At 41.2% G+C, this 27597-nt stretch overlaps 1 protein-coding gene across 1 annotated transcript in view; it reads left to right on the forward strand.

Annotated features, from left to right (window-relative positions):
• The window catches only part of adgrv1 (adhesion G protein-coupled receptor V1), a 507287-nt gene that overhangs the window by 290257 nt on the left and 189433 nt on the right, over positions 1-27597 (forward strand). The window contains exons 74-78 of the mRNA XM_067982173.1: positions 2348-2465; positions 6496-6667; positions 8645-8887; positions 24017-24424; positions 25316-25500. Of these exons, the coding sequence (XP_067838274.1) occupies positions 2348-2465; positions 6496-6667; positions 8645-8887; positions 24017-24424; positions 25316-25500 (1126 nt within the window). The remainder of the gene's footprint in view (positions 1-2347; positions 2466-6495; positions 6668-8644; positions 8888-24016; positions 24425-25315; positions 25501-27597) is intronic.

Here is a 27597-nt window from a genome sequence, read left to right on the forward strand (position 1 = left end):
CACACATTTCGGGTGAGAAGTGGCTGCTGGGTACCGGAAAATTGGGTGGTCCATGGCTGCTCACTGGCACTCAGGTAAGTGTGGAGAGGGAGGAACTAGAAGGGTCTCGGCAGGGGAGGCTTAAACTTTCCTTGGCGGGCCCGAAGGAGCACTCTTGCTCTGCATGTTTAAAGGAGGACCACGTCGGCTTTGGGTGGGTGGCTTAGCTGCCTGTCCAGAAGCCTGCATAAAAATTACGGTCGGCAGGATCCGGGAGGCTTGAAGATGTGTAAGTAACCTGGGCAATTATAACTGACCAACCCCCTGTTTTCCACCAGGCAGGTAGGATTAAAATCGCCCCCAATATTTTCCGAATATTCTAGATAGGGCTTTTCAATTTTTTCATTTAAATTTATTGGAGCAAAATCAATTTTTGGATTTACAACATTGATCTTAGTTTAATGCTTTGATGGTGTTGGGGAGGGTGGTGGATTTTATTTCAAAAATGGCTTAAAACTTAGCCAGCCCAAGCATGTGTGATCTTCAAAATGCAGTATTATTTTCAGGATGCTAGAGCTGTGCTCAATTAGTGGGTTATTTTGTCAACATTTGTGCAAAACTGTCAAAAATTGAACTACTAGAGCTCGCCAGTGGTTCATTTGGGGGCTTATAATATGCTCCTGTGAACCCTTTGGTGCAGATGCTAGTCAGGCAAAATGGAAGCCCAAATTCGGGGGCAGAGACCTTTGCTTTAAAAGTATTGCGGATGGGATTTTCCACCTGGGCAGCGCTCCATGATGCAAGCCTCCATTAAAGATAAGGAAATTATGCAAATCGGTTGCCTCCCGCCTAGCTCATTGGTTTGGGCTGGAAATACACCATCATGTACTCTGCCCTTTAAGGAAGGCTCACAGAAGTCATAAACAGGTACACAAGCAGAAGAAAACACTTCCTGCTTTTCTTAAAGCTGTGCAGTTTTTTTGCCTTTTCACCTTCCTTTGTTGTGTTTAAATATGCTAGCCTTTTTTTTTACATTGCACTTTAATTTAGACTCTTATCATGCTTTATTTACTCTTGCTCTTTTGGTTACCTGCAATATGCAACAACCACCACTGGTACGATAGAAGCTTTTTTAAAAACTCTTTTTTTCCCCCAGGGAGCTGGAGGATTTCAAGAGGGCTCCTCAGAGGGAGGTCTGTCTGTACCAGAGATGGGTTGTCTAGACCTTCCATTACCCACATAGGCAGGTCCACAGACCCCGCTGGAGCTCCTCGGGCATGTCAGCGAAGATATGCCTTTAGCAACTTTGTTTGAAAAGCACCAGCAGAAAATTCATCTTGAGATGTTGGTAGTTGAAGGAGCACATGCACAATGACAGACATTGGCACTCTAACTTGATTGTCAGGAAGTGACTGCATCGTGCAGATGAGCTATTATGGGTTTGAAAATATGAGTGTGGCAATGTATCTCATTTCACTTTGCATCTTAAAGGTGTGCCCTCCGGAATTAAGGATATGCATGAGATGCAAAGAACACATTCTAAGCTTGTGTGAGAACTTGGCACGAGTAAAGAATACATGCAGAACAAGCAACATTTTGCAGAATGCTTTAAGTGTGCCACCATCTTCTCCAAATAGTCCCAGGCCCTACAGATAATGTACACAGTGTTGAGCCCGCTTCCCACCTGCTACCAGGAATGGTGCACTGGTGTCCTCTGAAGGGTGCCCTGAAGTGCCACATTGGGCAACTCTTCTCACACCCACCTCTTTTAGCTGCATAACCAGTTAACCGCCCATCAAACAGGGGGTCTGATGCTGTACCATTAGAATTTGTCATGTGCCTCCTTTCATTTTATTTTTTATTTGCGATCTGTTCCCCCACCAAGCTTTGGCCAAGGCTGACACATATCTAAAGTTGATTTTGAAACCTGATAAAGGTTGAAATAAATATGTGGACACTTCCTTTTAAGTACGCACATCCCAGAAATTTCTGTTACCTCATTGAGTTTGCTTTGTTCACAAGAGTGACGATGCATTGGCTGGTAGCAGAACTTAATCCTCTATATTTCCAGTTTTCACACTAAATGTCCATAACTATTGTTATCACTGGAAACTAGGAATGGGGTTTAGTTTATTTTGGAATTCAGAATTAGATTTGGTTTTGGAGTACTAGATTAACATTCCCTAAATTTAGAGTGAGGCAACTTTTAATCCCCTCACTCAGGGCTGGATTAAAACCCAGTTCCCACATGCGAAAGCCAAACCACTGCACCATCCAATCCCCAGTCCTACTTTTCTTTTTAAAGAAATTTGAATTATTTTAGTTTGACATAATTATTTTGCTTGGCCTTTATATATTTGCTATACAGGAAGTGATGTACAGAATGGCATTGTGGGTTTTAAGTGGGTCTCCCAGAGTAGCCTGGTGTTGGATGAAGACTCTGAAAATAGGAAGGTCCGGCTAACAGTTGAGAGACAAGAGAACAGGTAAAACCTTCATTAATAGTTCATAAACATATTTTTCATCTTTACATGTTAAAAGAAAGCAGCTCCCTACTGGGATCAACAGAGAATTTGTAAATATTCCAGGAATCTCTAACTCTCAACAGGAACATAAAGAGTCGATTTTAATCCCCGGCAGGTTTTGGGTGGGCGGGGTACGGGGTGAGTACAAAGCGCACTCACTGGCCTAAGTTTGAGGCCCGTCGTAGTTTAATTACTGGGCCTCATCTACATGCTGCCGGTCAGTTGCCTGCACAAAATGAGCAGAAAGCAGCAATGGCCCTGCAGGTGGGAAAGGAAGTTCTGGGGGCCAGAGGCCACCGGCTGGCACCAAAGGAAGCCTCACATGTAACAGGCAAGTCACGGTGAAAATGTTTCACGAGGTTCTTGTGGATGGGAAGTGGGGGGGTAGTCCGGTGCAGGGGAGGCCGCGGCTTTCCCTGTGGGGCCCAAACGTGCCTTGGAAGGCATTTTCTGTCTGCAGACCAGCTGCATATTTGCTTCAGTCTGGTGGGAAATCTGCAGCAGCTTCCTCGCTAAGCCCCAGTTAAAATGCAATCAGGGTCCTTTTGATGTAATGGGACCCTGATTTGCATAAATTCATGAGGCCCCCACCTGCTCTGGGTAGGCCTTTCATCCTCCTGCAGAAACCCTACAGGCTAAAAGTGACAATGTTGAGAAAGGGTCAAGTTATGAATGGGTAAGTAACCCCCTTGTTTTTAACTGCCCATCCACCCGGTTTTGCGCCAGGTCGGTAGGGTTATAATCAACTCCTAAGTGATACTTTTGTGACCTTTCACTCTCATAGCTCTTGAGGTTGATTCATAAACTTCAAGCTCCTGGTTCTTGGAAAATAAAATCCAACGGGTGTCAAAAGAGTTGCAGTGCAAGAAGGTCCTGGAATCTGACATCTGATAGGTTCTTTGCTGACTTCTATAAAGCTCTTCTCCCAGAAGTGACAACTCTTCTATTGAAACTTCAAATCAAGTGGGGCCAAATCATCCTTAATCATGTTACTACATAGCAGCTGAGAAATTACTGTTACCAGTATTAACAAAAGAACAATTAACACATGACCTCTCTCTGTTTTAACAAAGGTGCTAATTCAATTAAAATAAATGGTTTAACACAGTTGTTAAAATAACGCTTAAGGAATGCCGTACTAATGCTTTAAGTGTTAGAGTCATAGAGTCATAGAGTTATACAGCACGGATAGAGGCCCTTCGGCCCATCGTGTCCGCGCCGGCCATCAGCCCTGTCTACTCTAATCCCATATTCCAGCATTTGGTCCGTAGCCTTGTATGCTATGGCATTTCAAGTGCTCATCCAAATGCTTCTTGAATGTTGTGAGGGTTCCTGCCTCCACAACCCTTTCAGGCAGTGAGTTCCAGACTCCAACCACCCTCTGGGTGAAAAAGTTCTTTCTCAAATCCCCTCTAAACCTCCCGCCTTTTACCTTGAATCTATGTCCCCTTGTTATAGAACCCTCAACGAAGGGAAAAAGCTCCTTAGTATCCATCCTATCTGTGCCCCTCATAATTTTGTACACCTCAATCATGTCCCCCCTCAGCCTCCTCTGCTCCAAGGAAAACAAACCCAATCTTCCCAGTCTCTCTTCATAGCTGAAGCGCTCCAGCCCTGGTAACATCCTGGTGAATCTCCTCTGCACCCTCTCCAAAGCGATCACATCCTTCCTGTAGTGTGGCGACCAGAACTGCACACAGTACTCCAGCTGTGGCCTAACCAGTGTTTTATACAGCTCCATCATAACCTCCTTGCTCTTATATTCTATGCCTCGGCTAATAAAGGCAAATATCCCATATGCCTTCTTTACCACCTTATCTACCTGTTCCGCTGCCTTCAGGGATCTGTGAACTTGCACACCAAGATCCCTCTGACCCTCTGTCTTGCCTAGGGTCCTCCCATTCATTGTGTATTCCCTTGCCTTGTTAGTCCCTCCAAAGTGCATCACCTCGCACTTTTCCGGGTTAAATTCCATTTGCCACTGTTCCGCCCATCTGACCAACCCATCTATATCGTCCTGCAGACTGAGGCTATCCTCCTCGCTATTTACCACCCTACCAATTTTTGTATCATCAGCGAACTTACTGATCATACCTTTTACATTCATATCCAAGTCATTAATGTAGACCACAAACAGCAAGGGACCCAGCACCGATCCCTGTGGTACCCCACTGGCCACAGGCTTCCAGTCACAAAAACAACCTTCGACCATCACCCTCTGCCTTCTGCCACTAAGCCAGTTTTGTATCCAAAGTGCCAAGGCACCCTGGATTCCATGGGCTCGTACCTTCTTGACCAGTCTCCTGTGGGGGACTTTATCGAAGGCCTTACTGAAATCCATGTATACCACATCCACTGCGTTACCCTCATCCATACGCCTAGTCACCCCCTCAAAAAATTCAATCAAATTAGTCAGACATGATCTTCCCTTGACAAAGCCATGTTGACTATCCCTGATTAATCCTTGCTTCTCCAAGTGGAGACTAATTTTGTCCTTCAGAATTTTTTCCAATAATTTTCCTACCACTGATGTTAGGCTCACTGGCCTGTAGTTCCCCGGTTTTTCCCTACTCCCCTTCTTGAATAATGGTATTACATTAGCGGTTCTCCAGTCCTCTGGCACATCCCCTGTGGCCAGAGAGGTTCTGAATATATGTGTCAGAGCCCCCGCAATCTCCTCCTTTGCCTCACACAGTAGCCTGGGATACATTTCGTCCGGGCCTGGGGATTTATCCATTTTTAGGCCTGCTAAAACCGCCAATACCTCCTCCCGCTCGATGTTAATATGTTCGAGTATATCACAGTCCCCCTGCCGTATTTCTATGTCTACATCGTCCTTCTCCATAGTGAAAACAGATGCAAAAAATTCATTTAGAACCCCTCCTACATCTGCCGGCTCCACACACACATTGCCATTTTTGTTCCTAATGGGCCCTATTTTTTCCCTAGTCATCCTCTTACCCTTAATATACTTATAAAACATCTTAGGATTTTCCTTTATTTTGCTCGCCAGTGTTATTTCATGGCCCCTCCTTGATCTCCTAATTTCTTTTTTAAGTATCCCCCTGCACTTTTTGTACTCCTCTAGGGCTTCCTCCGTCCTTAGCCTTTTGTATCTGCCAAAAGCCCTCCTTTTTTTCCTAATCCATTCTCGTATATCCCCTGACATCCAAGGTTCCCTGGAGTTCTTGGAACCACCCTTGACCTTTACGGGAACATGTTGCCATTGTATGGTCTCAATCTCCCTTCTGAAAGACTCCCATTGCTCCAATGCGGATTTTCCTACAAGCAGCTGATCCCAGTCCATTTTGGCCAGATCCTGCCTTATCCTATTAAAATCGGCCTTCCCCCAATTTAGAACCTTTATTTCCGGCCCCTCCCTGTCCTTTTCCATGACCACCTTAAATCTCACCGAATTATGGTCACTCTCACCAAAGTGCTCACCTACTAGCACTTCTTCCTATCTGCTAATATCACAAGCAGTTATTTCTGGTTTAAGAAGGGCAGGAACATTATTTCATCCTCGTTCTACAGATTGTTCTATGGATTTATCTCTCCTCAATAGCCTGTGTCAAAGTATCAGCTGAACTGGTAACATGTAGGCAATACCTGATAAGCCAGAAGGTAGTTCACCCAGACATAACTGGCTTCATATAGGGAGGTCCGTGAGAATTAATGTCAGATAACCGTTTTCTATGTGCATCACTGTACAGCACAAGTAAATACATCCTGGCAATCTGAGCACGGGGTGGGGGCTTCAATGGAATGAAAATCAGGCGTGTGATCTGCCCCACCAGATTTCCACCCAGGGAGTGAAGATGCCAATCGACTCATATTCCCTATCAGAGCCATATTCACTTCCATGTTAACGGAGAACATAGAAAAACAAAGAGATCTTGGAGTATTATTTTTTAAATGATGTTCTAATGTTAAGGAACTCTACTACTTTAACCAAAATATTTTAGGTGTGACATTTATTTTACATTTACAGATCTTTTGAGGATGTGAAGATTTCTTGGCGTGTGACATTTAATAAAACAGGTGTTGTACTACAAAGAGATGGGGTAAATCTGGCCAGTGAGCTGACGGTTATATCAGGAATTACCCTCTGTGTAACTAGAGAGACTGAATGTACCATCACCATTGAAATCAAACCAGACAAGGTCAGTGAACAGAAAGCCAGAGCTATTTAAATCACTAGTTGTGATGTAAGGAAACTGTTTATAGAAATCCTTCTCTTTATGGAGTAGATTTTGATTTTTGAGCATCTGACCGGCGGAGCGAGTTAGTCAGCCATCCATTCCGGTGGCAAAGTGGTCCCCATGATATTGAGGCTCTAGCCTCATTCATATTCACCAGACGAGCTGTAAAGCACCAAACAGGCTTCCCAATGCATCCAGATTGAAGACTGGAAATGAGGTCGGAGCTGCGCCAACAAGGTAAGTTACGGGGATGGGGAGGGGTCCCGGGACGACCGCAGCCCAAATTATTTTTGTGGGCCCCGGTGGTGAATTGCTGCTCCTCCGGGGCCCAGAAAAATAATTCAAGACTTACCTTTTAGGAGGCCTGTTCTCTTCCATTGCCACGGAACTGATTGGAGCCAGCACTGTGCAGCTTCTGACCAGTTCCTAGCTAAAGTAGCAATCGGGGTCCTATTTACATTATCGGACCCCAACTTCCATATGAAAAGGGGCCTATCGCCTGAAACAGGCAGGCACTTTTGACACCCGGCAGTAACACCCCTTTTAAAATGGAGCAAGCCGCATCATTGTTATTAACAGGGCAGAAAGGCAACCAACCCCATTTTGAGCCCGTTAATGCCAGCCGATGGCACTCAAAATTGATCCCCTGGTTTGAAATGAACTAAAACATGCTGATCAACTGAATGAGAAACCAGACGCTCCTATGTATTCAGCAGGTACACTCACATTTCAATATGATTAGATCTTCTTTGCAACTTAGTTATAAATGACTTACTTAGGATGATCAAAGAGGGTAAAACTACATAATCAGAGAACCTCTAACTGCAAAGGCAGACACATTGTAAAAATAGGGCAATTTTCCTTCTCCCTACCCCCGTGCCGAGGTTGGTGGAGTGCACCCAAAGTGTCTGCAACAACATGAATTTGACTGTCTTTTTGGGCTTAAGCCATTATCCCACCTCCAACATGCTGCAGGCACAGGCCCGCTCCCTGGCAGGGCCTTGAGCTTGTAAATGGGTGTAAAAAAAATACACTCACCAAATGATTGCACAGATAGCGTCTGTGTGTACAACCCCATAACGACATACTCCCATCCCAATCCATTGGAAAAATGGGGCTGGATAACACGCTCCTGTTAGGATTTTCTTTGGCTCTGTAATAAGCTCATGTCGTGGAGCAGCGCAAGTCTTCTGCTTGGCCAATGCTGCCTGACGGAAAAACGCTGGGCAGCGTGTCTACAATGTTATTGCCTGAACAAGACTCTTCCCCTGAAAGATCTGCTTTCCCTTATGCCCAGCCACTGGCCCACAGGAGTGAAATTTCAGCCCTTATGTATTCAAAGATGTATTACCTGAAAAAGGTGTAATGCCATTGCCCCTTGGTGAATCAAGAAGACGCTAATCTTAACACATTCGTAACATTGATATGAAAATTAAAATAAGAATATCAAAGATAAGATGATTTTAAGTTAATTTATTAGTATCTAGTTGCACTTTTAAACCCGCAATACTCAAAGGGGAATCGTAAAATCTTGTGCAGTGGTAGCAACAAACAGGTAAAACCATGACAAATAATGCAATATGAAGTTTATTAGAGTTAACTATCCAGTATTTTCATTACTTAATACATCTTTTTCTTATGAATATATTGTCAATATGTTGTCCATAAACTATCAATTGTAATTTGGATTTATGCCAATGCCTTGGAAGTGAAGCATGGGACCATGAATTATACATGTTTTCAGCTGTGCTGAATTAAAATTTACTCTACCCATGAAATTTTGAAACTACTGACAGCTACATTTCTGTGAAAGTTAAGTTTCAATTTTAGACTGTCATTATCTTTCAACATGTCACTTAAGTAATGACCACATTGTGCTGTGAAAAGAATGGACAATGTTTCTTACATACTTACTGTTCTTTGAATGCTCCTCTGCAGATCCCAGAATTTGAAACGTGGTTTCTTGTGGAAATCTATGAAGTGGGTGCAGGGGCCACGATAAATAGCAGCGCTCGATTCTTAAACATTACTATTCTGGAGAGTGATAAGGTTCACAAGTTGATCTTTTTCGCTGTGGGATCTCGGCTTCCTGTCATTCATCAGAAGGCCACGTTTGTCAGCCTGCAGGTTGTCAGGGAGGCTGGTACAAGTGCAATTGTTAGTGTTAGCTACAGTATACAGGTGAGAAACTAGGAAAAAGATTTTTTAAAAATCTAATCCAACAAATTATTTTGTGATGACCTGTGATTTTGTGTAAAGTATAGTTAAAAGCTGAACTCTTAGAAAGCCTTGAAGGTATAATTATTTCATTGTACTGTATATAAGTTTCCATATAGAATTAATATAATTTAAACTGTTACAACATTGAAGTCAATACTCAGTCATTTATTTGAGTGATCAACTTATCTGATTAAGTATTTTCTGAAATGTTTGGATAAACAGCATTGAACTGTAAATAAGTATGAACCAGTTACTGAATGGTATAATTAATTCTTGGATTCTTATGGGTGAGGCTTTTTAAGCACTGTTTCACTCTTAAAAGTTGCATCAAGCCAGCCATGAGCCATTACATTCCTTGTGATCAGGTAGTTTGTGTCTTCAATTGCATCATCCAGGGATAACAATTATCCAATTTACAGTGCCACTAAATGCTGTAATTTGAGTAGTATTCCCACTATGTCTTGTGTCAATCTGGAAAGCAGAGAATATCAAATGCTAAACCAATTCATACAGGCTAAATTAACATATAAAATGTATTTATGCTTAATTTATAAATGCAAGATTAGTAGTTAGTAACTGTACAGAAGATCTAGAAATATTCCACAAGGGATTTATTTTTTACCCTGCTCAAGATTCAGGCTTTCTCCTGGTAAAAAGAAACTGAAAAGCAAGACTTCTTCCATCTTTTCTTACATTATCCCAGAATGGAACAGTTTCTTAGGATGACACAGATAAACCCTGCCCCTTGCTGTGTTGATGTTTATCCTCCATTCGAGTAATAGTCATGATCCCATGTGTCTATCCTGTTCTTAGATCCATTTATCTCCCTTTCCTTTACTCACCTATTAATCCTATTCTTGAAATTGATATAATCTTTGGTAGTGAATTTCACAGCCTCACAACCCTCTAAGTAAGAGATTTAGGACAGAGCATAGTTTCTCCTATGCTCTGTCCTAAATCTCTTACATTTAATCTTATATCTATGCCCTCTTTTTGTAGATACCCTCAACCACTGGGAACAGTCTTCTATCTACTCTGACCCATCCTTTCATAATTTTAAACATCTCTTGTCAAATCCCCTCTTTTCTAATGAAACAGCCCCAATTTTTCAAATTTCTTTGTATTTGTATTTCCTCATACCAGGCAGCATCATAGTGAATCTGCAATGTACAGTCTCTATTGCCTCAACATTCTTCCTATAGTATGGAGCCCAAAACTGCAGCCAGTACTCCAACTGTGGTTGTACTAAAGTTGTATACAGATTCATCATTACATCTCGACTTATATTCTGTACCTCGATTCTTGCCATAAAATCCAGTATTCCATTAGCTTTTTTATGGCCTTATCCACTTGAGGTTCTGTCTTGTTAATCTAAACCCCTAAATCCCTTTGCTCTTCCATATCACCCAACTTACCCCCTATTCGAAGTTTAATTCTTACTTTTACTTTTTTTACCAAAATGTATAACCTCACATTTACTGATGTTGAATTTTATCTACCATTCTTTTGCCCATTACACCATCTTATCAATATCCCTTTTCAACTTCCATTGGTTCTCAGAGTTATTTACTATGCCTCCTATTGGAGTGACAAGGTTACATAGGCAAATCCTATTATAAATATGAACAGAGGAATTTTTAATTGAAAAAAGTAGTGACAAATATGTGACAGCAGGAAATTAAGTTGTGCAGACAGAAAATGTGCACAAACATAAGATATGTATGTGTGTGTATATATATATGAGAGAGAGGTCCATGTAGATATATTTGTGTGTATAGTCAGCACTGTCTCATATTTCTTTCCCTCTTTGTCTCTTTCATTCCCTCCTTCCCCAATCTGTGTTGCATATTCCACGTTATTTGCCTCCCTGGAAAATTTGCTGCTTAAGATGATCCTAGTTTAGTCGGTGAAATTAAATTAAGGCTATCGTAATTTGTCGTATGATATGAAACTAATCTGTTCTCTGTAGTGAGAATCATTTCTGTATGTTTCTCATGTATTTAGCAATAATACAAAATTCTGAATCAAACCTGAATGCATCACTTTTTATGGTGTGTGTTTAAGAGGGCTCAAGAGATAAGTAAAAGAGTGCCTTTTGCATTCTTGTGAAAAAGATGTCTTATAAATGGTACCTTAAGGTCTTTTGACAAGAGGGAGTAATTTTTTGCCTTCACCGCCTAGGTGGTAATCCAGCAGAGTGGACTGCCGGATTACCTCCCAGGCAGTGAAGATGAAAATTTACCTCAAGATCTTTAATGGTAGATATATTTGTCAATGAAATTATAGAATGATACAGCACAGAAGGAAGCCATTTGGCCCATCGTGCCTGTGCTGTATAAATAAATCAGAACTGGCAGGACAGAAACTAAAAGAAATAGGTTGCAAATATATAGGCATTATTGAAGCACTCTTCCTCCTGTTCAAAAGATTGTAATGTCAGCTGATACTGCAAATTCAACAAGATTCATTTATCTATAATATTTGCTTTGACAGGACCTGCAGTTTATAGGTTGCATGATTTGATTGACAAGTATGCTTATTTTGTATACTATGAATACCTGCTGTGTCTATTGTTAGTAAATAATACTGCTACTGTGAAAAATGTCTTTAGATGGAAGAGTGGCCAATCTCTGGATTATTACCTGAGCCACGAGCAAATTGGCATTGGGTAAATAAGATCAGAGAGATGAATGCGTGGCTCAGAGATTGGTGTGGGAGAAGTGGGTTTCGATTCGTGGGGCACTGGCACCAGTACTGGGGAAAGAGAGAGCTGTTCCGTTGTGACGGAACTCACCTGAACCATGCTGGGACTAGAGTTCTAGTGAATCGAATAACTAGGGAGATAGATAGGGCTTTAAACTAAATAAGGGGTGGGAGGGTCCCGGTGGAGAGAAATCTAGAATGCTAAAGAGAAAAAACAAAGAAGCAGTGCAGGAAAGTGATTGGGGTAAGGATAACCAGATTGTGTCAGGAAGGGACAGAGCGTACAAACAAAAGAGTGCACTAACAAATCTAAACAAAGGAAACTACGAAGGTATGAGGAGTGAATTGGCTATGATAGATTGAGAAGCTTCATTAAAAGGCATGACGGTGGATAGGCAATGGCTGACATTTAAGGAACAAATGCATGAATTGCAACAATTATACATTCCTTTCTGGCGCAAAAACACAAAAGGAAATGTGGCCCAACCATGGCTAACAAAAGAAATTAAGGATAGTATTAGATCCAAAGAGGAGTCATATAAAGTTGCCAGAAAAAGTAGCAAGCCTGAGGATTGGGAGCAGTTTAGAATTCAGCAAAAAAGGACCAAGAGATTGATTAAGAGGGGAAAAATAGAATTTGAGAGTAAACTTGCAAGGAACATAAACGTGGACTGTAAAAACTTCTGCAAGTATGTAAAAAGAAAAAGATTAGTGAAGACAAATGTAGGTCCCCTACAGTCAGTAACAGGAGAATTTATAATGGGGAACACGGAAATGGCAGAGCAATTAAACAAATTCTTTGGTTCTGTCTTCACGAAGAAGACACAAATAACTTCTCAGAAATGCTAGGGAACCAAGGGTCTAGTGAGAAGGAGGAATCAAAGGAAATTAGTAGTAGTAAAACATAATGCTGGAGCAATTAATAGGACTGAAAGCCGATAAGTCCCCAGGGCCTGATATTCTGTATCCCAGAGTATTAAAAGAGGTGGCCGTGGAAATAGTGGATGCATTAGTTGTCATCTTCCAAAATTCTATAGATTATGGAACATTTCCTGCAGATTGGAGGGTGGCAAATGTAACCCCACTATTTAAAAAAGGAGGGAGAGAGAAAACAGGGAACTACAGACCGGTTAGGGAAAATGCTAGAGCCTTTTATAAAGGATGTGATAACAGGACGCTTAGAAAATATCAACGGGATTAGACAAAGTCAACCATGGATTTATGAAAGGGAAATCATGTTTGACAAACCTACTGGAGTTTTTTGAGGATGTAACTGGTAGAATAGATAAGGGAGAACCAGTGGATGTGGTTTATTTGGATTTTCAGAAGGCCTTTGATAAAGTCCCACAGAAGAGGTTAGTGTGCAAAATTAAAGCACATGGGATTGGCAGTAATATAGTGGCAGGGATTGAAAATTGCTTAACAGACAGGAAACAGAGAGTAGGAATAAATAGGTCTTTTTCGGGGTGGCAGGTGGTGACTAGTGGGGTACCACAGGGATTAGTGCTCGGGCCCCAGCTATTCACAATATATATCAATGATTTGGATGAGGGAACCAAATGTAATATTTCCAAGTTTGCTGACGACACAAATCTAGGTGGGATCGTGAGTTGTGAGGAGGATGCAAAGAGACTTCAAGGCGATTTAGACAAGTTGAGTGAGTGGGCAAATACATAGCAGATGCAGTATAATGTGGATAAATGTGAAGTTATCCACTTCGAAAGGAAAAACAGAAAGGCAGAGTATTATTTAAATGGTGATAGATTGGGGAATGTTGATGTACAAAGGGACCTGGGTATCCTTGTACACCAGTCACTGAAAGCATACATGCAGGTGCAGCAAGCAGTTAGAAAGCCAATTGAATGTTAGCCTTCATTGCAAGAGGATTTGAGTACAGGAGTAAGGATGCCTTACTGCAGTTATACAGAGCCTTGGTGAGACCACACCTTGAGTATCGTGTGTAGTTTTGGTCTCCTTACCTAAAAAAGGATATACTTACCACAGAGGGAGTGCAGCGAAGGTTCACCAGATTGATTCCTGGGATGGCAGGACTGTCATATGAGGAGAGATTGGGTCGATTCGGCCTGTATTCACTCGAGTTTAGAAGAATGAGAGCGGATCTCGTTGAAACATATAAAATTCTGACAGGGCTAGACAGACTGGATGCAGGGAGGATGTTTTCGCTGGCAGGGGGTCCAGAACGATGGGTCACAGTCTCAGGATAGGGGGTAGGACATTTAGGACTGAGATGAGGAGAAATTTCTTCACTCACAGGGCGGTGAACCTGTGGAATTCTCTATCACAGAAGGCTGTGGAGGCCAAGTCACTGAATATATTTAAGAAGGAGCTAGATAGATTTCTAGACACAAAAGTCATCAAGGCGTATGGGGAGAGAGCAGGAATATGGTATTGAGATAGAGGATCAGCCATGATCATATTGAATGGCAGAGCAGGCTCGAAGGGCCGAATGGCCTACCCCTGCTCCTATTTTTTATGTTTCTATGTAAGTATCAGCCAAATTTAGTAGAGACTAAAAGGAAAAGCATGAAAATCCTGGGTATAGGAAAAGTGAAAATCGCATTTGTCCTGCTTCTCTTCAGCTTGTTCCTGGACCCCCCCCCCGCCCCCTCAGATCCTCTGATCTGAGGACATTCCCACCACAAGCCCCAGCGCCAACTTTTTTGGAACATTAAGAATGAGAGCACTTGTTCCCGCCTAATTTCTCTAACAACACAGGATCTGCACCCATCCAGAAAAACCCTGGAAATGCTGGTCAGTGTAGCGGTAACGTAGCAGGTCTCCACTTAGTTTTCCTCTCTATAGCATCTGAGTTCTAATCATTCCCCAGGCACTGCAAAGAGAAAAATTAATCCTCCACGCTGAGCAGTTTCTTTACCTATTGAAGGGATCCAGGGGGCCTGTCTCTTTCTTTTTGATTGTAAATCTCACTCCTGACACTCTGAAAACGGTGACAGCTTTGGGATTGATGTGTGTCACAAAGGAAATGGAAGGGTGGAAAAACAATTACTAAAAATGGAGAGCAAATTGTTTGAAAATAATAATTAAAAGTGTGAAATGCAATATTTAATATTAGGCAATGTAGAACTTGAATTACCAGCAATACCCTGTAAAACAGCAGATGGCACTTCATCCACCTGAATGGCACTGTGTAAAGATGCATTGGATTTATTTTATAAACCTCTGAAATATGTTCACTAAAATTTTTATCAGGATTTTAAAGATAACTTGCATGAAGTTAATATATTTCAGGCTTTCTTTTATAATCCTGTTTAGTGCCGCCTTTACTGCTGTAATCCATCATGTTTAAATTATCTCTTAAATTTACATTTCTTCGCCACCAATCAGTAGCTTTGTTTACTTCCGATTTACAGATTTTTGGAGTTTTTTTTCTAGTTCCCTTGCAGGTCATCAAAACTAAACACTTCAATGACTGTTTGAATACGTGACTGGGAATCAACTTCCTCATTCACTGTTTCAGTCACATTTTTACATTTAAGGCTAGAAATTAATGTTGACCAATAGTAAAGTAATGCTTAGTGCATAAATAAAATTTAAAGGTTAACAGCATCGGTAAAATAGCAAACAGAGTAATGTGATACGAATGGATAAAATAAGCAGGTTAACAATTGTGTTCAAATAACAGAGAGAAAAGTCTTGAGGAAACTAAGGGTTCATCTAGTAAAAGAAAGAAAGACATCCATTTATATAGCGCCTTTCACAATCTCAGGATGTCCCAAAGCACTTTGTAGCCACTGAAGTACTTTTGAAGTGTAGTCACTGTTGTAATGTATCAACATCAACAACAATCATTTCTAGGCTGGAATCACAATTTGAAAATTGCAAAACAATGGAAAGTTTAATAAGATACATTTCATCACAACAAATACTCTTTAGGATGAACATCATTTATATTTTGAGCAGAACTTTCTTTTAAAGGGACATTGTCACCATACTGGAGTTTTTATGCAGGTTCCATTCCTAGAAGAGCTTCATCTGAAAATAGCAAAATATTTCAAGGCATTTCACAGCTAGGCATTAAACCTGAGCAAGAATATGAGCAGAATTAGATGAGGTACAGTACAGTTGAAGAAATAAAAACAGAAAATGCTGAAATACACAGTAGGTCAGGCAGTATCTGTGGAGAGAGAAACAGACCTTTTATCAGAACTGGAAAAGTTAGAGATTTAACAGTTTATAAGCAAGTACAGAGCCAGGGAAAGAAGGGGGAAGGAGGGGAGGAAAGATCAAAAGAGAAGGACTGTGATAGCGTGGAGTGCAGGACTTATTAAATGACAAAGGGGATGATGGTGCAAGGCAAAAGGGTTGGTAATGGGACAAGTGAAGAAACAAAAGATGGGTCTAGAGATGCTGTAAATAGCAACAGCAGAACCATTACCATCATCTGCTATCCACAGTGGTTATGATCTGAAGTTGCTGAAATTAAAGGCTGAGGACAGTGCAGTTGAAGAGGTAAGTTCGAGGTTTTTGCAGGCAGAGAGTGACGAAGCAAGACAGAGGTTTCGGGAGCGAGTTGCAGAATGGGAAGACTCTGTCACTGTTGGTAGAGCAGAGAGAGGAGACCAGAGTTGGAAGAGAGAAGGTTGCAAGAAGGATGAGATTACAAAGATAGGATACTGCAAGGCCATGGAGGGATTTGAAGATGAGGATGTGGATTTTAAGTCAATGAGCTGAGGGATGGGGAACCAAAGCAAGTTGGCAAGGATTAGGGTAATAGCTGAGTGGGAATTTGTGGAGGACAGGATGTAGGCTGCGGAGTTCTGGGTCAGTTAGAGATCATGTATGATGGATCTCAGGATGCCAGCAAGGAAAGTTTCAGAAAAGTCAAGTCTAGAGGTGCCTAAGGTGTGGTTGCATACTTGAGCGACAGTGGAAATGAGGTGGACGGAGATAGGCAATGTTTCAAAAACAGAAGAAGACAGTCTTGATGGTGGACTGGTAATGGAATTTGAGCAGGAGGCTAAGACTGTTAATCACCGAGTTGAACTCGAGCAGGAATCCTGGGAGGAAACAACATCATGTTCGCTGACAGGGAATTATTTCAAGCAACAAATTCTGTATCTGCTGCAAAGTAAATATTTCTAAAGTAGATTTCAGAATTTTATTTTGGTTTTAATTCAAAATTATACTAAAAACCCCAGAAATAACAGAAGATCCTGATCAATTCAGCAGCTGTTTTCTTGCATTCCTCTATCCTCTATCTCCTTCCTAGTCTCTTTCTTTTCTCTCTCTCACTTTCCCTGCATTCCTCTCTTTCCACTCCCGCATCTCCCTGCATACAGAGAGAAGTCGAGCTCAAAATTATGGCTATTAAATAATCTACATAATGGGTCATTACCCTTTGTCGGATATTTTACTTACTTGAGGTGTGAAGAACCTTGAAAATTCTAAATGATTTTTCAAAATTTTGAAAATGAGCGGAATGTTTCACAATTCCCGTGTCTTTCAGATGTCACCACTGAATCACCATCTCTGATCCATTCCAATATGCAAATTCAGTTTTCCTCCTGACCTTAGCTGGGTCAGAAATCTACCCAACTGATTTGTTGGCCATCTCTCCAACCTAAAATGAAACCATCACCATCACCTGTTGATGCCCCCATAGGAGATGTTTAACCAAGCCCACACATTTGGAATTTACCAATTTTATGAGATAATATGGACTAGGCTGTCTTGTGAGATGAAAAAATCCACCTTATGTGGCACTTTGCTTTGCATCTCCCGAAGGAGAAGACATTCAACGACATTACAAATAGATGAATTGTTCAACAAATCTGGAGGGACTTTTGTGATGAAAGAATTGGGGGTGGAGGTTTGGGGGAAATTTTTGATTCTGGGTATAACAGGAAGTTTGGAATTCAGTCACTCCTAGATAATGAATGAGCAGTTAGTGGATATGAAGTCAAGCAGTCTAATATATATTGCCCAAAATAGTCAGGAGTAGCTGATGATTTTTGGTAGGGGTATAACTTAGAATCATGTGAGAGAGGTTAAAATAGTCATGACAGAATACTCAATATGAGTGACCATGACACAAACATTTGGGGCCTTTGTTCTTCAAATTTGAATCTGCTTGTCTTGTACATGCTCACAAGAAAAATGTAAAATAGAAAAAATGATGGGTGAAACATTGGGAGGACATATACTAGTTGGAATGGATAACATGCATACTCTGCTTGGAGCTCTGGAGGTACCAAGCAGTCTGAAGCCCTTTCTGAAAGCCAACAGGACCCAGGCACACTACCCCAAACTACCTTGCTGCACCCCCATGAAGGTTATAATAGACCAATTTGAAATTTGACTAAAAGCTAACAATATTCCCCCCTCCCTCAAAGCTCTGCAACTCAACTCAGCAAGACCCCTCTCTATGTGGGCTGGACCCTTGATATTCTGCTGATCCAGCCAAACCTCAAGGATCTTCACCAAATTATTTTCACCCCCAAATAGCATGCAGTTCCCATATTATGCAAAACATGCCAACAATCCCAGATACATTCTTCTGTGAGTACCGTGTGACATAACGATACAGTGACTTCAGTGAAAAAAAGTTGATAGGATCCATGTATAAGAGACTTCAAAATTGAGGGAATTTTGAAATAATGTTTTGAGGCCCCAACGCCTTGATGACCAACCCATTGTTCTTGATAGCATTAAATGTTCACTGTAGTCCTTGAAATGATGCAATAACATCAAATCACTAAATGCATCTTTTGCTTTGATTTATTCTCCTATCTTCTGTTGCTTGTGTATGAATAAACTACTTAGAATTTATTTGCAACAGAAACAACTGCGACACAGTTATTCATAGCCTGTCATGGTTGCTTACCTTAATGTCATTGTTTTGGCAGTATATGCACTAAAATCATAAGATGCTTGATATGTGGGTACCTCTGTGCCAATGGTTAATCATGCCAAGGTGCTGTCCAGTATTTTGCCCATGTTGTCATTATTCATGTGTGAGCCTTGACAGTGGGTGTTGGCAGGCTATCTAATCAGAGGATGATATCACTACCGAGCCCAACTGTGTCGATACATGCACACTTTTCAACAGGAGTGCCTGGGTAGTGATCATGAGCAGGATCCCTTGCTCATTTTCTGCTCCCTAATCCAGGGGTGCTGAGGTCAGTACCCCTGCCTCCATTCTAGATAAAATTAGCCAACTTAACACAGACTAGGGATTAATCCTAGGACCTTTCTGGTCTGCATAATTAGCCATTAGGAAGGCAGGCCCCTTTTAATAATCATAACCATAGTAACAATGTGCCTTTAAAAATGTATTACAATGTAATTTAGTTATTTTAAATTTTTGTTACATGTGCATCTCTGTGCATTCCTCACTTTTATTTACTCCTTTATCATCTGTACTGGTCTGTCGGGTAACAATAACCCGTGTTTTGCTTTGCTAAACATTTTCAGTTAAGACTGTGCCCCTTGAGCCCATGTTTAGCTTTGCCCTGTTATTTTTTTTATCTTCTGTAAACACTGTGATTTGGCACCTGTGTTTTATTCTATGACTGAAGTACACACAAAAATAGATCTAGATCAATATAATTTCAAAACAAAGTTTATTTGTTAAAATGCAGTGCAAAAGTGACTGAAGCAAACCTTGAACAGCGTTTCAGTGTGGCTGAAGAGCTATGCTGTATAATGAGCTTTTTGGTCTACACAGTGGGCCAGTGAAGAACGTTAATTCCACTGTGTCAGCCTCACAGTCACCAGGATAAACAAGTTCCTGCATCTTTGGAAAAAGAACCATTTGAGACATAATGGCCCTGATTTTAACTCCGCCGGCCTCACAAAAACCGGGCCGGGAGGGGGGCAGTTAAAATGATGGCAGCGACTTACTCCATCTGATCCCCGCTGCCTTCTTGCCGTGTCCCGATGTTAACATGCTCTTTTGAGCAGGCGAGGAGGACACCCGCAGAAAGGCAGTGGAATCCTACTTTAAATATGCAGTTCGGGTCCTGACCAGACCTGCCAGTAGGTGGATCTGCAGATGAGGCCCGGGCAGGTAAGTTTTTAATTTTATTTTAGGTTTCCTCGTGGACTAGGAGGTGCAGCAGTGCTCCTCCAGGCCTCACAAGGGAGCCTTGGGCATCCCTTGCCCTGGGCTCCCTCCCTCCCCTCCCCGATCACATTCAGAGACCCCCCCCCCCCCCCCCCCCAACACCACTTTACTGACTGCCGGGCACTGCTCCTGTGTGTCTCCGGCTATGGCCTCCTGATGCTGAATTTCCGCTCTCAACTGCAGGTAGTGAATTTGGCCAGGTTCGGGCGGGAGCTGGAGAAGATTTATGGAAATGTGGTGCTGGCTGTTAAAATTGGCCGGGCCTTGTCCTCTCAGTTACATTCATGTGCGCCGCCCGCTTCAGGGCTCACCGCGCACCATTCTCCCTCCTCATCACCCCCCCTCCCCCCTCCCACCCCATTAAAATCGGGGCAGTGAATTTATTTAACTGAAAAGATGCCTAGTGAGTGCATTTTAATGTAAACAAATCTATTTGTTGAATTGTCATTAATCAACAAAGTTTTCTCCTAGCTAATCAGTACTGTAGTTACCGACTTATCCTTTGCAATCTAGGTTTTTGGAAGATGATAAGGTGAGATAACGTTTGAAAAAAAACTTCTCCTGTTTTATAAGAACAGTGCTTTTGAAACATGGGAAGATGTTTCTGTTTTTTTGTCCAAACTTTCCATCTTCAAAGGCTGTACATATGAATGCTGTGATGAAAGAAATCTTAAGAATTTAAGAGATGCAATAAATTCATATACTATAGTTCATTGGAGCGATAGTGAACTTTTATTTTCAAACTATATGTACCATTGCCTATTATCTTTGAGGCTTTTACATCCAGTACTTAAAGCTTAATGGATGAAGTGTGAACTGGTACCCTTGTAGTTACAGCACTGGCTTTACCACTCAGGCTGTAGCAAGTTCAAATTTTATGGCAGCCAATTATTTGAATCTCAACTGGTCCAATAAGTGGATCACTTGTAACAGGCCTGTATTTAATTTTGCAATATTAAATAAAATGGTTGTACCAACTTAAAGTGAAATGTGTCTCTAGGTGTTCCATTTATGATGTGGAGATGCCGGTGATGGACTGGGGTTGACAATTGTAAACAATTTTACAACACCAAGTTATAGTCCAGCAATTTTATTTTAAATTCACAAGCTTTCGGAGATTTTCTCCTTCCTCAGGCAAATGTTTCAGGATCTCCTTGAAGCCTACGCATTTATACATATTGAACAATACATGGTGTTTACAGACTGCCCCTGCAACTGCCCGTTGCCAAGGCAATCACCGTGTTCAGACAGAGAGGTGTCATCTGCAGAACCCCCGAATACACATTCAACAAAAAAACAAACCTTTTTTTCCCTGTTTGTTTTTTTGTTGAATGTGTATTCGGGGGTTCTGCAGATGACACCTCTCTGTCTGAACACGGTGATTGCCTTGGCAACGGGCAGTTGCAGGGGCAGTCTGTAAACACCATGTATTGTTCAATATGTATAAATGCGTAGGCTTCAAGGAGATCCTGAAACATTTGCCTGAGGAAGGAGAAAATCTCCGAAAGCTTGTGAATTTAAAATAAAATTGCTGGACTATAACTTGGTGTTGTAAAATTGTTTACAATTGTTCCATTTATGTTCTGTCTCTTTGTCTCTCTTTCATGTTTTGTATGTCCCTTTTCTCTTTTTCTGTATTTTTGTCTCTTTTCCCCCAACTCAAGCATAAGCCCAGTTATGTCAATCAAGCAAAACCCAGGAAATCCCAGAGCAGTGTTGTGGGGGTGGAGATCTGACATAAGAACTGTGCTTCCTAGGCGCTCCAAAGAGGAGAATCTACCCCATCCATTATAAGTGTTAGAAGTGACTAAGAATTTCCAAAATAAATAACAAGATTTATGTTTTATACTAAGTGCAATGAGAAGCTAGTCTCAGATTATCGCTGCTAAACTTGACAACCAGTTTACATGAGAGTAAATTTTGAGAGGCACTGCTCCTGATGTGGGGTCTTGCTAAAAGGCAGCACAAGTTGCAGAATCAGCCTGATAATGTTAAAGCCATATTACAACTCTTGATACTGTCCAGTGAGGCCCTATGCCAGGAGCAGAGCCTTACAAAATTGACTCTATGATACCAGGTGACTTGGCATCTAATTTTAGCCCAAACTATAATTAAGGATAGAGTGACTGAACACCTTGAAAATTTTCAGCTGATCACAGAGAGCCAGCATGGATTTGTAAAGGGTAGGTCATGCCTGACGAACCTGATTGAATTTTTGGAAGAGGTGACTAAAGTAGTGGACAGGGGAATGTCTATGGATGTTGTTTATATGGACTTCCAGAAGGCATTCGATAAAGTCCTTCGTAAGAGACTGTTAGCTAAAGTTGAAGCTCATAGAATTGAGGGCAAATTATTGACCTGGTTAGGAGATTGGCTGAGTGGCAGGAGACAGAGAGTAAGGATAAAGGGCAGGTACTCAAATTGGCAGGATGTGACTAGTGGTGTCCCACAGGGATCTGTGTTGGGGCCTCAACAATTCACTATTTATTAACGACTTAGATGATGAGATAGAGAGCCACATATCCAAGTTTGCCGACGACACAAAGGTAGGTAGCATTGTAAGCAGTGTGGATAGAAGCATAAAATTATAGAGAGATATTAATAGATTAAATGAATGGGCAAAACTGTGGCAAATGGATTTCATTGTAGGCAAGTGTGAGGTCATCCACTTTGGACCCAAAAAGGATAGATCAGAGTACTTTCTAAATGGTGAAAAGCTCAAAACAGTGGAGGTCCAAAGAGACTTAGGGGTCCATGTACATCGATCATTAAAATGTCATGGACAGGTACAGAAAGTAATCAAAAAGGCTAATGGAATGTTGGCCTTTACATCTAGAAGACTAGAATACAAGGGGGTAGAAGTTATGCTACAGCTTTACAAAGCCCTGGTTAGACCACATCTGGAGTCCTGTGTTCAGTTCTGGACACCGCATCTTAGGAAGGATGTATTGGCCTTGGAGGGAGTGCAGAGTAGATTTACTAGAATGATACCTGATTCCAAGGGTTAAATTACGAGGAGAGATTACACAAACTAGGGTTGTATTCCCTGGAATTTAGAAGATTATTGCGTGATTTGATTGAAGTTTTCAAGGTATTAAGAGGAACTGATAGGGTTGATAGAGAGAAACTATTTCTGCTGGTTGGGGAGTCTAGGACTAGGGAACATAGCCTGAAAATTAGAGCCAGGACTTTCAGGAGTGAAGTTCGGAAACACTTCTACGCACAAAGGGTGGTAAAAGTTTGGAACTCTCATTCGCAAGAGGCAGTTGATGCTAGCTCAATTGATAATTTTAAATCTGAGATTTGACAGATTTTTGTTAACCAATGGTATTAAGGGAAATGGGACTATGGCAGGTATATGGAGTTAGGTCACAGATCAGCCACTGTCTCGTTGAATGGTGGAACAGGCTTGAGGGGCTAAATGGCCTACTCCTGTCCTATGTTCCTGTCATTCAATTATCAAGTCAAGCTTGAGGCCATACTTGAGGTTACTAAATGGCTTCCCATTCAACCAAGCTTTACATGATAGCTGTTGTGGGAAATCACTCACAATCCCACAATTGAAGGTGCTCTTCTGAGGTTGGGGGCTGAAGCACTCTGTGGGGCTAGAGAAATGAGAGCTTTATTCTGCATTCATCAATCTGGGAGCACTTAACTATGATGGCTGTTATGAGTAAAGTAGAACTGGGACTGAAACACAAGCCAAAACCACGAGATCTAGCATTTCCCGTAAAGGATGATTCTGCAATCTGAGGCTCCCATGGAACAAGATCTTGGGAAATTGTGGACATGCAGCCTGTGATTATCGGTCTATGATGAATGGAAAAATGACGGCTGTGTGCCTGTGACCACCGTTCACCACTGGGGACATCGGATTGCTGAACCATGCCTGTGGAGTAAATCTTTCCCAGCGTACAACTTGATAACATGACAGTAGAAATTGTGGAGCAGGCTTTGAGAAAAACTGGCATTCATCAAGAAATTTCTCAAAAGAAATAATAATGTACTTTTGTATCTGAATCAGTGGAAATCTCTTTAATTCTGAATGTATTTTGCACTTCACTATATTGTCTTCTATATTTCTGTTACCATGGATTTACATTTTTCTTAGTTTTTATTGAAAAGAAAGTATTGCAACTAAAACTGTTATAGTTATGAAATAATTATATGCATCGAAATAAATTCACAATGTGAAGTTTAACAGCAATGTCAATATTTGGTTATTCACCAAATTTTGAGCAAATAAATGTTCTTACTTTGTATTTAATTTAATTTTTTAGGAGGTAAGAAAAGCTGAGCTGGTAGGCCAAACCTTAATATCGCCAGCTATTGCTGGGATGGATTTTGTGAAGTCGGAAGGCATTTTAACTTTCCAACCTGGGCAGACGAGCGTGGCATTGGACATTGTCCTTACTCCAGAGCTGGCGTCTTCCAATCCATTGCCCAAGCGATTCCAAGTGGTGCTGTACAATCCAACTGCAGGAACTCAGCTGGATGAGGATTACAACATAGCAAACATCACAATAGTCACAGATGCTGACTCTCAGTTCTTCTGGGGTTTAGTTGATCAGTTATACCAACCTCTTGATGATGATTTAATAAATCAAGTTCTTCAGAAACTACAAAACAAGGTTATTACAGAGGCCACAGGAGAACAACTCAGTGGAATAATGAAAGTGTTAGAAAAGGTGAAACTTACAATTTAAGATAACCATTTATCTGAAGCAACCTTATTACCATAGCTTTTTTCCCACATAAGTATAATTATAAGGGAAAAAGCATATATTTTTTAAATACCTACCATTTGTTATCAAACATTTGCTTATCACAGAGTAAACCTAGATCAACAGTGGAACTAGATATGCTTGTTTTGAAAGTGCAGTAATTACAACACATTGTAGGCAGAACAGAATAATAACTTAGAATCATACATGTTGATTTTAGTTTCCACTTTGGCCCAAAAACAGACATAGACAGGGTGTAACAGAATAGTAAATTAGGTGGAAGCCAATTCTGCCTGATTTCCACCCATTGTGCGTCCCATACTAATTTCCAGTGGGCCAGTCTGGGGTGGATGGTGGAATGAGGAAAATTACATAATTTCATGTTTGATATCATCAACCTCAGGCAATGTGAGAAATCAGGCAGCCTCTTCAAATGGGAGCTATTTAAATACCAGATATTTGTGTAACTTACTGTGATTTATAGATAATATGAGGCACTTTTTTGTGTGTGAAAGAAATTTGTAGGAGAGATTTCCTCCATTCTCCATTGCTTGGCCCTGGACAACAAGTGCAGGGTTGGCTCCTTTGAGACCAAGGGCACTGCAGACCTGGTTTATGACACCTGTGAACCATCAACATACACCTGCGCACCATCAAAATACACCTGCCGAGCACCGGTTTATTTATGCTATCTGTCTAACCTGATGCACTATGGGCGCCCTTTTAGAATTCCCACTTTACCTGACATACTTGGAGGAAGAAGAAGGATGGTCTTGTCTGGCAATTTTTTTTTCCAATATAATTTTGTTACCTTGAGTCAGAATTTAATGTATTAATTTGTTTATGATCCAACAGGTGATACAGGAAGGAGAGACGAGGCCGGTCAGTGACACCAGTAGGGGACTACTTTTTGATATTCTTTGTGGCCTACTAAACCCTGCACGCAAAGATACCAAAGGATTCAGTCAGCTGGCTGAAGTGACTGAGAAGTTTGCCTTCTCACTCCTCACTGATGTAGAATGTGGATCCCCTGGTCAGAGGTAAAATTATTCAAGATTATTGAGATTTTATAGGATTAATGAATAACGCAGAAGCTATTATTAGCATCCATCTGCGGGTTGAATTTAATGCTTCGAGTACTGAATCTGTTAGTAGCTTTCAGTAAATGCCAACAAAGGAGCGCATCATAACGAACCAGAAAAATATAGGCAAATAAAAATTGCTTTTTAGTTCGAGGTATTATTTAAATAAATGGGAAAAATGTAACCCTATTTTTCATTGGGTGGGGTGTATAACCAGCGGCCAATCCATTCCCCTCCCCTTTTTGCGTCCCTGCTGAAGTTGAATTTTACCCCCTTTGTCGTTATAAAATTATTTTAAAAAACTTATGTATATTAGTTATGAAGTTGGTAAAAGTCTTTAAGCTACCAAGCACTACAGAACTTCATAATATGTGTGTTCATAAAAATTGCAGAAAGCCCCAGTTTTGTCACACCCCTCAACAAAATAGGGATTTTTTTCTTCTATTTTAAAGACTGAAGTGGGACTAGGGCAATTGTGCCTTTGTGACTGGTTAATTTGCAGGTTGCATGTCACTGACATAGGAGCATTACATCTACCTCATCAAAAAAAAGACGTAAAAAATGTCATTATGTCCCTGGAAAACATCATTTGACAGCTATGCAATCCTTCTGCGTGGGATTGTACTTCTTATGTGATGGTAAAAAGATATCATGCTAATATTAGGCCTTGGAAATGTAACAAAGGAAATGTTCATGCTTCACTGCTCCAATCTGTCATAAACCAAGATTCTGGACATTAAGGGATGTCTTTCCTTGGGGTTCTCCATGGTTTGTGCTCCCATGTGAAGGTCCACTAAAATGATGTGGAAAAAGTGGGTCAAATTAAATTGTAGATAGTCTCATTGTCACCGATGAGACCCTCTTCACCATCTGTGGCAGATTTATCTGTCATTCACACCTAGGTCCAGAACAGGACCTAATCTTGCTCTCAGCAGGAATAAGTCTCTCCAGGCCTATAAGGGCGTAGCTGGGTGGGATTGCTGGGATAACATGGGAATGACTTTGGATATATCCCCAAAGTTGTCTCTTGATGTAACAAGAGCAGATTTAAGAAACACTTGCACCCCTGGAGCACAATACAGAAGGGAAAATGTGAGGGGTGGAAACATGACGGATTGGAGTTTCACCCCAAAGTGCATGTCCACACTCCTACCCTCTTGGGACTAACATTTTTAGTTTGGTTTCTCTGCCCTCGACCTGAAGTAATCAACTTGCTTTTAACTGTTGCTACTTTTATCTATCAGTTAAAAAAAATTACAATTTATTTACCATTTCTGTCATCTGTTCTGATCCCCAAAAATTAAGTCATCCAGTCCCTTCCTGCCTTACCTCCCACTCTCTTTTCCTTGCAATTTTGTGGGCACAAGTTTCTGTTGTGCCAACCTGGTCTTTTGTGTTGTCTGCAGCAAAGAAATCTGAGAAGGTTATCAAGAATGGGACATTATTTGTAGTATGGAGTTGGGGAAGATCACATTGTTGGCAATGCTACTTAGAGAGAAAAAAAGTTTTGAAGCAACAGTCCAATGAATTTCTCTACTTTTGGTGTTGGCCTAGTCATTTGTACATGGAAGAAGAACTAGTTTCAAAGGGTAGATAATCAACACTTGAGACATTAACTGCTCAAGTCTTAGACCATGCAACAGATGCACTCCCAGGATTTTCCAGACACTTAAAAAAAAAGTTGCAGAGGCAAAGTCCAGTTTTTTTTTATTCGTTCATTGGATGTGGGCGTCGCTGGCAAGGCAGCATTTATTGCACATCCCTAATTGCCCTTGAGAAGGTGGTAGTGAGCCGCCTTCTTGAACCGCTGCAGTCCGTGTGGTGAAGGTTCTCCCACAGTGCTGTTAGGAAGTGAGTTCCAGGATTTTGACCCAGTGACGATGAAGGAACGGCGATATATTTCCAAGTCGAGATGGTGTACGACTTGGAGGGGAACGTGCAGGTGGTGTTGTTCCCATGTCCCTTGTCCTTCTAGGTGGTAGAGGTCGCGGGTTTGGGAGGTGCTGTCGAAGAAGCCTTGAATCATAGAATCATAGAAGTTTACAACATGGAAAC

Source organism: Heptranchias perlo, chromosome 4 (assembly GCF_035084215.1).
Source record: "Heptranchias perlo isolate sHepPer1 chromosome 4, sHepPer1.hap1, whole genome shotgun sequence".
In the NCBI taxonomy this organism is placed as follows: Eukaryota; Metazoa; Chordata; class Chondrichthyes; order Hexanchiformes; family Hexanchidae; genus Heptranchias; species Heptranchias perlo.